Below are 13,613 nucleotides of genomic sequence, written 5' to 3' on the forward strand. Positions count from 1 at the left end.
CTTTTCTGACGTCCTTGGGGCGGACAACAGAGCTTTTCTGACGTCCTTGGGACGAACAACAGAGCTTTTCTGACGTCCTTGGGGCGGACAACAGAGCTTTTCCGACATCCTAGGGAGGGACAACAGAGCTTTTCCGACATCCTAGGGAGGGACAACAGAGCTTTTCCGACCTCCTAAGGACAGACAACAGTTTTTCCTACATCCTTGGGATTGACAACATAACAATACAATTGCTTTTCAGCCATTTTATTTGCGAGATCGTAACAATATAAATGAATGTGATGTGGTTGCGTAAGGAAAACATGTACTGACGAGTGCTGTGCAATACAGTGTTATGTGACCTCTACGAATACCACTCATGTCCACAAGGTCACATGACGTGACCTTCACGAATACCACATAATTATGTCCTCAAGGTCACATGACACAAGAGCCATGACCAGGTGATTTAGTTCACAAAATTATGAAACCTATTAAAATGCTGATCATTCAATGACTTGCATAACATACCATGATGAGAAATATGAAAACTCTTTCTCATAATGAATTTCTGCACTTTGTGCATTTGATGACAATTTTTCAATTGATGATAAAATGATTGTTATTATAGAAAAAAATTATGGGAATGATTGGTCGATTTGAAAACATTCATAATTGTAAAATTTCCATTCAACGTTTTGCTTTGCATTTGTTTAAAAAAAAATGATGATTGTCTTTGGTGAGCTCATTTATGTTAAAAATGTAGTGTTAGTAAAAACAGAAACCTATTAAGTTAAACAATAGTTCATCATTAAGAATGAAAAAAGTGTTAATTATTAGAATACAAACTGGCATTTCTGTGCTGTTGTAATAACTAAATCAAAATCCACCCCAATCTTGGAGGCATTCTGTAAAATAAGGACTTGCATCAATATCTTAAATGATGCTATGTATATACATAACCAGGTCAATTAAATACAACAGATACATTAACTTCTGCCTACTTGGGGCACAACAAAATAACTTAAATCTGGACAACATGTCACAGTGGTATTGTATACGTAATCACATTACATAATGTCTAGGGTACCTCTAACACTGAATTCTACAGCTACTTTGACAAAAAAAATGTTATAAAAAATTCACAAAAAATATATTAAATTATTTATTATAATTATTTTTGTGTGTGTTACAATAGATACATTGTTTTTAAACTTGAATTGTTAGTGATCTCGAGCATAAAATGCTGACACCAAACTGATTTAACCATATCTTTATGGAGTTATGTCCCTTTGAACATTTTGGACTGTCAACAAAATACATTATTAATTCAGTGCTATAAGCATCAACAACAACAAAAATCTTTGCTACATATAGATATATTTTGACATGTTTTTTTCCTGCTTGGAGTTAAAATTGTAAATTTACTGAAAAATCTCTCGTGATTTCTTCAATATTTTCTATATTTTTCAAATCCTGGTGTGTGGATCGATATCTACACCTTCACTAAGATGGTGAGATTTGCATGGATTGTCATATTGGATGTAAAAAATGTCACCTGTCGTTAGGATTTCCTCTAATGATACCTGTTTCCTTCTAAATTCAAACCAACTCAGGGCAACAGAAGTTATATTGATAAAACTAGTTTCTTAATTTAGAATTTATTTTAGAATTGAACTATGTACACCACTGATGACCCGAGTGTTACTTTAAGGAAAGGTAAGATTTTAATAAGATATAAATTTAATATCTTCACCAGATTTCCATTATCTAAAAGCACTTTCAAAATATCATACCAAAAAAAAAAAATCAAAAAATCTGCCATGAACAGAATCCATCCTGAAATAAGCTTGTAGGTCTACGTAAATGTTTCTTTGTAAATTTTTGTTTCATCAAGTTGAGTGAAAATTATCCTGGCATCCCATCGCATAAGAGATATTTAGTGTTAATTACCGTTGAACATGAAATGTACGTGTGTACTTTCTTTCGTGGTTTGGAGCTGTCAAATTATTTCATAGAGCTATATCAAAACAGTTGTACTATACAAACTTTCATGGTTATACAGCCACAAAAAAATAACAATAATAAATACAACAATTTTTCGTTGTGTTTATATTCATGGCTCCATAACAATCACAAAACAACGAATGTTTATGCACAAAGAACGTTTCATGTTTTACAGTATTTAAAAACCAGAAATTTTCTATGCAATATGTATATACATCGGCACACTGATGAATTTCTCTATGTCATAATATGATATTTAAAAATTATCTTCCTTGAAATCGAGTCATATCTTCATATTTTATGGTTTCTCTGTATTTTACGCATATTCTTTTGATTTTCACCTTGAGGGAAATGGTATTATTACATAAAATCTTACACAGGTAAATATGCTACATAATTTACTTAATTTCTTTCTTTAAAATATCTGATCATTAAGTTTAGGTCTGATGTGTGCAGTATACTAACCTGATCCTATTTACCCTAGTTAAAAAGAACTGTCAACAAAGTATGAAATTCAGATATATAAATTATTTGAGCTATTGGAAAACAACATAGAACTAAAAATAATAGCCTGAGGCTCACGTATGAATACAAAACCTACATAAATTATCTAAACAAGTCAACATAGCTTCATTCTATAAACAAACAAACAAACAAACAATAGAAAGTGGAACAATGCCATTAATAATGGTCCTTTGTTTCCCAAAGTCAATGGAAATTCAGGAAGATTACAAATCTACAGCAAAAAGGAGAGACAAGCATTTCGAATATGTATACGACTACAGTAAGCAAGTCATATTAATAAGTTGTACGTATATAATACGAACAGTTTAGAAAAAAAATAGGATATAGAAAAAAAATCATATATAACATACACGCCAATGGGTCAAATCTGGAAAACTGAAAATGTCCAGTTTGGAAAGTCCACAAACTGGAAAACTGAAAATGTCTAGTTTGGAAAGTCCACAAACTGGAAAACTGAAAATGTCTAGTTTGGAAAGTCCACAAACTGGATGTTTTTGGCGATGTTTCTTAAATTATATTATCCTTATTTGCTTCGACATGTCCTGCTGTGCTGTAATTCATTCACTTTTAAAGATAAACGCTTAAAATAAGGGAAAAGAATAAAATGTTACTTTTATAAAATTCCAGTTTGGGATTCCAGTTTTGCACTGAATGGACATTACTAAATTCACAGAAATAAACTGGCCCCATCAACTGTCGAGTGTAACAAAGGGAAGTAACTCTAGTGTAATGATTCAAAACTTAAGATTTTGATAAAAAGCAACTATAAATTCTATGCAGAACAGATGTGTAAATATTTGAAATACTAACCATGAAAAATGTACTAAAGATAGATATTGTATATGTTTTGGAGAGTATTAAGATCTACATTTTCCAGTTGTTAAAAATGTGTTTTGATTTTAGTTAGGTAAAAATGTTTCAATATTATTTTGATGAATGAATTAATAAAAAGTTTTTTGATAAGTTGATATTAAACTATAAACAAATGAGCCAATGAAGGATTAAAAAAAGGACATACCAACAGTCATACCATTGTTAAAGATATCAATACCAAGTCTGGATCCATTTCAACCCTAAGTCACCATGCAAGCAGACAGGAAGCTTTCGGTTAACGATTTACCCTTAATTAGTTTAAAATCTAATAAAAACAAAAGATCTACATGTATTAAAAACATTGTGGTTGAGTAAAAAAAAAAAGTCTTTGATTACAAATGATGTAAAAGAAATGGAGAAAAAAAAAAAAAAAAGAATTCTGATTGATATACATGTAGATCTTGTAATTTGTGTACAAAATTTTAGGCCATACCAAATTAATTTTTTGTGTTCCAAACATTTTTGTTTGCTAAAGATAATGTCTTTCCTCATCCAAATTTATTTCACCCATTCTTTTATAACATTTTCCCGTAATATTTTAAGATAAAAATTAAGATGTCAAAATAGTACAGGATTTTTTTTTAGTACAATTTCAGTCAGCTTTGTTGAAACAGCTAAAGACTAAGGAAAATTACACTTAAAAACATGTTCATCTTTATTCCAATTTAAAACACGATCACGATCAGCATTTTTTTTTTTAACTTAACCTAGTTTGTTTTGAAACAATAATCTATTATCAGTATAATTCTATAAAACATTCTTGCGAACTCTTTAACTTTGAGCTAACCCAATACCTTTTGATGAGGGAAACATACCCCAATCATCTTGGGGATATTTTTATTCACTTTGGTATATATCTACAGTATGTCTGAAGTCTGAACAAGTAATTTAGTACCAAATTAATGTAGTATGGCCTAAAATGTTGCTCTGTGGATTGAGACCTTGCTTTTACTAGGTGTACATTTGCTCTTTTTGAAAACATGTCGGAGAAAAGTTCTTATGCATATATCTTCTTGGCCATTTTTTTCATTTTTTTCAGGGTGCCTGTTCATTTATGTCGCCAAACTGGAAATTTCTTCTTTCTGTTTTGACTATTGTATAGGGAATATTAAGCCAAAAACTTTGAAAATTTTTGTTAATGCTTGTCAAAGAAAACCAGCAGATGCTAGGTCTATCCCCATTTCCCAAACCGACTAATATCGGGTTATTTTCGTGGCAGCTCTATTTTCACACATTTGGTGGTAAGACTTCCACAAGTTCAACAATGAAGTGAAAATTTCAAGTTCCTAATGTTATTGCAAACTTGAACTACATTGAAATTTAATACCAAAAGAAGGCAATACATTATATGCACTATGCATTTTTAGCAAAATCTTCACAATATTGCAAATACTAATTCCTGGATGAAATCGTAACAATGACACTGCACAAGTTCAAACCACTATGGCCTAACAAAATCAAACAACAGTTTGAAACACTTTTTAACGGAAAGTGGCCTAGAGGTGCAAAAATGACAAAAAAAAAAAAAAAAAAAATTGCACCCATTTCAAAATCATCCAAAATTCAACTTCCTGCTATGATAATCACCCGATTTTCTCATATTCTGTGAGTGAGTCTGTGTAAACTTCCTGTCATGTTTGGTCTACTTTGATATTATAAGAACTTCCTGTCATGCCCAATCCAACCTATATGATGACTTCCTGTCCTGGTTAGCTGAGGGATGTGACCTGTGTCTGGTCCAATGAAAACTGATCCTGTTCAATGGGTTTTTTCACCCAGCTGCCAAGCCCAAGTGACTGGAATGTCTTGAAAAGCTGCGACTTGGCGAGTTGGTAGTCCATGACGGCACCCTTGGCCTCTGAGTAAGTTCTTGGCTTGGCAGCTACAGTTTGGTTGGTTAAAGATGTCAGACTGCCATACAGTTTTGAGAACAACTCGAAGAAAGAATTTTTACACAGGCGTGAAACACCACCATCCTCAAGTTTGCCAGTCATGGCGTTGATCACCTCGAGACTGGGATCGTTACAACACCAGTTGACTGCAAAGTTTGGTGCCTTTCCTGGCTGACGACTTTCCGGATTGCTGATGCCACTCATATATGGCTGGTGAAGGTGATAGGGTTCGAAGATGTTCTCTATACCGGCCAGGCGCGTACACACAGCCCGCGACAGGTGGTCACCGTGGTACAGACTCCCAAGTATTATACTATCAAAGTAGATGGGCTGTATAAAATGGCTGAGCAGGGCTCCTGTCAACAAACATGAACAAATATTAGGTAAGGATATATCAGCAATCTACTTTAAAAGAAAAGAAGGTAATTATTTCTGTCATCAGGTGCCAATTTATTTATCCGTGTAATATATACAGCCATCCTTGTATTATATGAACTATATCTATCTAAGGGACATAACTCTGCTATACTTAAAGCAAGCACTATACATTTATCAGTGCATATAAAAGACTCATTATTTATATCACTAGTCTTTGATATACATAGAATATATAAGTGGGGACAGGAAAGATAGATTAAGATCCCTAGTGTTACAAGGGGGAGGGGGAGATGGAGGGGGCAGCAGGGGGGAGAGATAGGGGAGGGTGAAGGGGGCAGCAGGGGGGAGAGATAGGGGAGGGTGAAGGGGCAGCAGGGTGGAGAGAAGAGGGCAGCAGGGTGAAGGGAAGAGGGCAGCAGGGTGGAGAGAAGAGGGCAGCAGGGTGGAGAGAAGAAGGCAGCAGGGTGAAGGGAAGAGGGCAGCAGGGTGAAGGGAAGAGGGCAGCAGGGTGAAGAGAAGAGGGCAGCAGGGTGGAGAGAAGAGGGCAGCAGGGTGAAGGGAAGAGGGCAGCAGGGTGAAGAGAAGAGGGCAGCAGGGTGGAGAGAAGAGGGCAGCAGGGTGAAGGGAAGAGGGCAGCAGGGTGAAGGGAAGAGGGCAGCAGGGTGAAGGGAAGAGGGCAGCAGGGTGAAGAGAAGAGGGCAGCAGGGTGGAGAGAAGAGGGCAGCAGGGTGAAGGGAAGAGGGCAGCAGGGTGGAGAGAAGAGGGCAGCAGGGTGGAGAGAAGAGGGCAGCAGGTTGAAGGGAAGAGGGCAGCAGGGTGAAGGGAAGAGGGCAGCAGGGTGAAGAGAAGAGGGCAGCAGGGTGGAGAGAAGAGGGCAGCAGGGTGAAGGGAAGAGGGCAGCAGGGTGGAGAGAAGAGGGCAGCAGGGTGGAGAGAAGAGGGCAGCAGGGTGAAGGGAAGAGGGCAGCAGGGTGAAGAGAAGAGGGCAGCAGGGTGGAGAGAAGAGGGCAGCAGGGTGAAGGGAAGAGGGCAGCAGGGTGGAGAGAAGAGGGCAGCAGGGTGGAGAGAAGAGGGCAGCAGGGTGGAGAGAAGAGGGCAGCAGGGTGGAGAGAAGAGGGCAGCAGGGTGGAGAGAAGAGGGCAGCAGGGTGAAGGGAAGAGGGCAGCAGGGTGAAGGGAAGAGGGCAGCAGGGTGAAGAGAAGAGGGCAGCAGGGTGGAGAGAAGAGGGCAGCAGGGTGAAGGGAAGAGGGCAGCAGGGTGGAGAGAAGAGGGCAGCAGGGTGGAGAGAAGAGGGCAGCAGGGTGAAGGGAAGAGGGCAGCAGGGTGAAGGGAAGAGGGCAGCAGGGTGAAGAGAAGAGGGCAGCAGGGTGGAGAGAAGAGGGCAGCAGGGTGAAGGGAAGAGGGCAGCAGGGTGAAGAGAAGAGGGCAGCAGGGTGGAGAGAAGAGGGCAGCAGGGTGAAGGGAAGAGGGCAGCAGGGTGAAGAGAAGAGGGCAGCAGGGTGAAGGGAAGAGGGCAGCAGGGTGAAGAGAAGAGGGCAGCAGGGTGGAGAGAAGAGGGCAGCAGGGTGAAGGGAAGAGGGCAGCAGGGTGAAGAGAAGAGGGCAGCAGGGTGAAGGGAAGAGGGAAGCAGGTTGAAGGAAGAAGGTAGCAGGGTGGAGAGAAGAGGGCAGCAGGGTGAAGGGAAGAGGGTAGCAGAGTGGAGAGAAGAGGGCAGCAGGTTGAAGGAAGAGGGTAGCAGGGTGGAGAGAAGAGGGTAGCAGGGTGGAGAGAAGAGGGCAGCAGGGTGAAGGGAAGAGGGCAGCAGGGTGAAGAGAAGAGGGCAGCAGGGTGGAGAGAAGAGGGCAGCAGGGTGAAGGGAAGAGGGCAGCAGGGTGGAGAGAAGAGGGCAGCAGGGTGAAGGGAAGAGGGCAGCAGGGTGAAGAGAAGAGGGCAGCAGGGTGGAGAGAAGAGGGCAGCAGGGTGAAGGGAAGAGGGCAGCAGGGTGGAGAGAAGAGGGCAGCAGGGTGAAGGGAAGAGGGCAGCAGGGTGAAGGGAAGAGGGCAGCAGGGTGAAGAGAAGAGGGCAGCAGGGTGGAGAGAAGAGGGCAGCAGGGTGAAGGGAAGAGGGCAGCAGGGTGAAGAGAAGAGGGCAGCAGGGTGGAGAGAAGAGGGCAGCAGGGTGAAGGGAAGAGGGGCAGCAGGGTGAAGAGAAGAGGGCAGCAGGGTGAAGGGAAGAGGGCAGCAGGGTGAAGAGAAGAGGGCAGCAGGGTGGAGAGAAGAGGGCAGCAGGGTGAAGGGAAGAGGGCAGCAGGGTGAAGAGAAGAGGGCAGCAGGGTGAAGGGAAGAGGGAAGCAGGTTGAAGGAAGAAGGTAGCAGGGTGGAGAGAAGAGGGCAGCAGGGTGAAGGGAAGAGGGTAGCAGAGTGGAGAGAAGAGGGCAGCAGGTTGAAGGAAGAGGGCAGCAGGGTGGAGAGAAGAGGGCAGCAGAGTGGAGAGAAGAGGGTAGCAGGGTGGAGAGAAGAGGGCAGCAGGGTGGAGAGAAGAGGGCAGCAGGGTGGAGAGAAGAGGGCAGCAGGGTGGAGAGAAGAGGGCAGCAGGGTGGAGAGAAGAGGGCAGCAGAGTGGAGAGAAGAGGGCAGCAGGGTGGAGAGAAGAGGGCAGCAGGGTGGAGAGGAAGGGCAGCAGAGTGGGAAGCAGAGGGAGAGTAAGGGAGAGAGAAGCAGGTGAGAGAAGAGGGCAGCAGGTTGAAGGATGAGGGCAGCAGGGTGAAGGGAAGAGGGCAGGGTGAAGGGAAGGAAACAGCAGGGGGAGGGTGAAAGGGAAGGGAACAGCAGGGTGTAGGGGTAGGGAGGCAGAAGGGGGAGTGGAGGGGGCAGTGGATGAAGGGAATGGAGGCAGCAAGGGGAGGGTGAAAGTGAAGGGCAGCAGGGTGAAGGGAACAGTAAGGGGTAGCGGGAGGGAGGCAGCGGGGGAAGGAGAGAGGGAGGGGGCAGCAGGGAGGAGTCAAGGTCGTAGGGTGAAGGGGAGGGAACAGCAGAGGGAAGGGGAAGGGGGCAACTAGGGAGAAGGGGGAGGGAGCAGGGGGAGGGGGCAGGGGAGAGTGGGCAGTGGGCAGTAGTGGGGGGTGGGGGGGGGGGCAAGGTGTGGGAGGAAAGATGGGGGCAGCAGATCAATTTCAATAGAAAACAGTAAGCATTATCCTTGGGCTTTTCCAATGTGCTCTAAAAACAAGGGAGAAACTGCTGCCTTTCCTGTATGGGGCTCAACAAATAGCCACCTTTTGACAAACAGTGAGATACAGCATGATACATATCTTTTATATGTCACTGAATTGAAAATTTAACAATTAAAAACTGGTCAATAAACCCATCGGTTGTCATTGTTAAACATCCTGTCGTTAAGGACAAATGGCGTGCCTAATAACTAGTGTGACAGGATGAATAGTTGGTGTAATTGTAACCCAATTCATGTAAAATTCAACTTTAAAACTTTTTTAATCAATTTGTTTTCAGTGTCTTTATCTATGGATCTAATCATTTTACTGTGTTGTACTTGCAATCTATGGAATCTTTCTATAATGAAGACCAAGTTGGGAAAGATGACAAAGCAGTTTCCATTTGAGGATACAATTATGAAAGAACTACATGCACAGTGGCATTTCTGAATCAAAGACTATAAACTAAACACCGACTGTTCAATCACTGAAAATATGTTATGAGAACCATGTCTACATGCCGCACCCTAAACTTGTCTTTATGCAAATGACCTTTGATTTGACCTTTTCACTCTTGTTTTGAAGGGTCATGACCTGATTTTTCATCACAGTAGTTGGCAACACTGCTACTTGAGTGTGGCCAACCTGAGGGTCAGTTTAAAGTTTTAATGCCTAACTCTACAGAAACCACAGTTTGTTTTGTTTAACGTCTTATTAACAGCCAGGGTCATTTAAGGACGTGCCAGGTTTTGGAGGTGGCGGAAAGCCGGAGTAACCAGAGAAAAACCACCAACCTACGGTCACTACCTGGCAAACGCCCCATGTAGGTTTCGAACTAGCAACCCAAAGGTGGAGGGCTAGTGATGAACCATTTGGCCATTGCGGCCCCCAGAAACCACAGAAAAATGAGTGTTTCTGATACAAATATATAATTACATATATACTGACAAACTTTAAAGTCTAGAATAACCTGTACCGTCAGATATTTTTTGTGGGGCTCAAATTTCTTAAGTTTTTGCAAAACATACAAATGTACTATTTTGTGCTTGATTTGTAGATTATTTTATCCATGTACAATTATATATATATCAAACAGTTTCTGAGAAGGTTAATGTACATACATTCCTTCAGTGACTGATGAGTGTATTTCATCACTGTTCTGTTGGAAATGAAGGGGATATAACACATACAGAAACTGTAGGTTTCACTGTTAAGATTTTGTGTCAAGTTGATTTCACTGTTAAGATTTTGAGTTTCACTGTTAAGATTTTGTGTCAACAACTGTTGGTTTCACTATTAAGATTTTGTGTCAACAACTGTTGGTTTCACTGTTAAGATTTTGTGTCAACAACTGTTGGTTTCACTGTTAAGATTTTGTGTCAACAACTGTTGGTTTCACTGTTAAGATTTTGTTGGTTTCGCTGTTAAGATTTTGTGTCAAAGCTTTTTCGAGAACATGGATTTGAGGTCTTGGAGTAATGTAATTTCCTGTGGATTGCTCGCAAGCTATTTTACGGCTTTTCGTACAATCTGCATTCTATCTACCGGTCCAGACTATCTGTTGCGACTCGGTGCAGGAAATTACAGAACCTAGGAAATAAAACCCCACTAAAATTAATGTTTTTTCGCACTACGTGTACATAACAAACATCGCCTGCTGTTAAACATTCTCCGAAACACTGGATAACATCATGAAATATTGATACATTACAGAAACTAGCTTTAAGTTAATGCCCGTATTGTCTGAAACGGCAAGTTGAACATATAGGAATATTAATAAGTGATTAATATCTAGTACACAGGCGTGCGTGTCGGTATTGAATAATAACAAACATTCCATTCATAAAAACAGAATATCTAATAAACCTGTGATTGATTGATGAACAAAAACCTGTACATCAAAGGTTGGCAGGCTAAGGTAGAGTGTGATTGGATTCTATATACACCACACCACAGGTGGCACACGCTGCGATTATATCACTTACTTTGGTTGGCAAAGAAATGCATTAGTCATTTAGTCAAAATTTATTTAGTGATTCTGGAGAGGTAGTGTTTTACAGGAAAAAATAATGAAGTAAAAAAACTAAAAATTTGTGAAATATTGTGCACCCATTACAATATAACCTCATTTTGTCTTGTGGGAAAAACAATCTTCTCAGCCCCTAAGGGTAAATTAGAGTAAAAAGTTAAATGCTATCAAACTTATACTTGTACTTGAAACCAAATTTTGAATCATTATATACAGTATCCAACTGAAATGAACAAAACAGTAAATGAAATTGATCACCTGGCCTATTCCCAATGACATATAAATGAGATTGTACAAGATTTGAAATGGCTATTTCGCGAGAAATAAATATATATATACAGTATTGTATACCAGTTAACTTTCGCCTCCCAACAAAATTTTTTCTCAGCTCAATTTCAAATTCGTCCTGAGATAATATCAGAGAATTTCTAGTATACTTCTTGTTAATGTGTCCATCTTATTGGAAGAAATAACGAAAGTTTAACAGCAGCGAAAGTTTCTGGTATACAGTAACACTACATGTATATTCTGATAACTATGGTCTCCTTAATAAGAATTAGTAGCAGGGCATATTGCCATTAGAAATACTGACCTTGGATGCCAAGGACATTCCAGCGAGCTATCTTATCACTACAGGACATTGTGAGCAGGCGCTCGCCTTCGAGTATTCCGTCCCACGTCTGTATCCCTGCCGAGGACTTTATCGGTATCGTGCCTTCACCTGACTCTATCTTTGTGCGTAGTTGTCCGCGTGCCTTGCGATTGGGATGCTTGTCCCCCGAATCTCCAGGTTCATTTGCTGTCTCGTGGGGCGAGAAGATCCGCGAGTCTCCGCAGGGGGCGGTACTAACATACAGGTGGAAGTGCACACCCTCGCGGAGCATGAACCCTCCCCCCTCACGATCAACAAATATGGAAGTGTTTTTCACATCGGCGTCTGTAGATAAATGCTTGGCAAGTTCTGCATGTAGAAAGCGAAGCACACAGCGACGTGACAGGATTTCTGCGTGACAGTCATTCAGTGACATGCCCTTGTCGCTCATATACTCCCCGTTGATGCACTTGGTTCCCGTGGTAACACACAACACCTTTGCATTAGTAGCATCCTCCCCTGTTGTCATGACAACACCGGCAAGCACCTTTCGTCGTGCCTGGGGGCTTGTAAAGCCATTTGTGAGCTCACTGAATTTTTCTAACACCAGCTTTGCCACAAGGTCGGCAAGTTCCTGGGGTACATTGGTGGCTACGTCACCTGTGGGCTGCATACCTGTAACGAGGCAAACACAAGAGACTTAAAGACTTGTACAATTATTATCGGTGAATAAATGGTTGAATCCTACTAGTCCTTGAAAACTAAAAACACCACTGAACAACATTGTAACAAAGATGGATTTTCCACAGGTTTAATTCTTTGTGATGTAATTGAAGTGAGTGATATTGACTACCTGCCTTGTGAAGTAAAAGCTCATTGACACTTCATGTTGTATTTCACAAATGGTAATCAAGTGCTTATATATACTTATATAAAATTTACAAGCTTTTCCTGAAGAGGCCAAAATAAAAATCATGTTGATTTCTATAAACGAAACATCAATTTTAAAAACGATTTCAGCTTAATTAAATGAAAAATAAAGCAATGACTAAAAGTTTAATACTGTTCTAAAATATCATAGCAAAATGAAAGTGTTAGTATAACTGCAGATACATCTTGATATGACACATTTCTTTGAATAAATAAATGTTTACTGAATTCCAAATTGTGGTCACAAAGACTAATCAAAACATTAAATACTGTACTGAAAAATAAGTACGGAAAATTTCAACGCTATTCATATGACATTCAACCCCAGTTCACTCACACATACAACAAGCTGTATCTATCTAGTAATAATGTAATAAGCCCATGTCAGTTGCTATTCAGTAGAAATATTAACAAACGTTCAAATTCCATCATCCGGTAATAAGCCCATCCTGAAATAAGTCATCCTGGGCTTATTTCAGGATGAATGTGCCATCACAATTCAGTCCAACCCCTTCACCCACACGGAGATCATATCCTTCATTTATTGAAAAAATTATTCTCTGGATCAATGCCCTAAGGTATATCCATGGAAGGTTTATGTCAAAATGATTCTCTCTTGTGAGAGTCCCAATGAAGAAAAACAGGGGTTACATTAAAATGCGTAATGAAGTTTGCAGTTTGATAAAAAACGGAGTTCCAGTACCATAGATATACTATGCCAACGTCCTGAGGATTATCGCAAATATGAATAAGTTCAGTATAATGTGACCATGCATGTGGACTTCTACAGTCCCAGAGGTTTGCCATATCTTAAATACCATGTTTTAATTCATTTCAATAGGGGCATGGTTCAGAATATATACACTTGCGATATGTTCTTTATAACTGAAATCCAATATTGAAAATGATCAAATCTATTGAGTTAATGGGCTATTGCGCACCTCCCTATCCTTGAACTCAACAATTCTTTCAACCTATTTTTGGTTTCCTCTGCGATGCCTCCTAACACTTTCAGCCCTAAGCATCACTGACGAGTCTTAGAAGGAGGAAACAGCTGTACGGATGAAGTTTAATTCTTTTTTTTCCCCTCTTCACTTTATCTTATTCTTAATTTTTATTGAAAGGTGCTAATACTTTGTGTCTTTCCTACAATCTTTCCATACCAGCCAACATTTTAGAATTTCAATTAGAGGATATTGTGGCTGTTTAAAACTTCAGAA

General features: G+C 40.6%; 1 protein-coding gene across 2 annotated transcripts in view; it reads right to left on the reverse strand.

The window, feature by feature from the left end:
• Nucleotides 1-227: 227 nt before the first annotated feature.
• LOC117322305 (double-stranded RNA-specific editase 1-like) overlaps nt 228-13,613 on the reverse strand; it is a 76,194-nt gene continuing 62,808 nt past the window's right edge. For both annotated transcript variants that reach the window (XM_033877142.1, XM_033877143.1), the window contains 2 exons: nt 11,464-12,138; nt 228-5,632 (listed from right to left, as the gene is read on the reverse strand). In XM_033877142.1, coding sequence (XP_033733033.1) covers nt 5,094-5,632; nt 11,464-12,138 — 1,214 coding nt within the window. In that variant the 3' untranslated portion in view covers nt 228-5,093. The remainder of the gene's footprint in view (nt 5,633-11,463; nt 12,139-13,613) is intronic.

This window comes from Pecten maximus, chromosome 2 (assembly GCF_902652985.1).
Source record: "Pecten maximus chromosome 2, xPecMax1.1, whole genome shotgun sequence".
Lineage (NCBI taxonomy): Eukaryota > Metazoa > Mollusca > Bivalvia > Pectinida > Pectinidae > Pecten > Pecten maximus.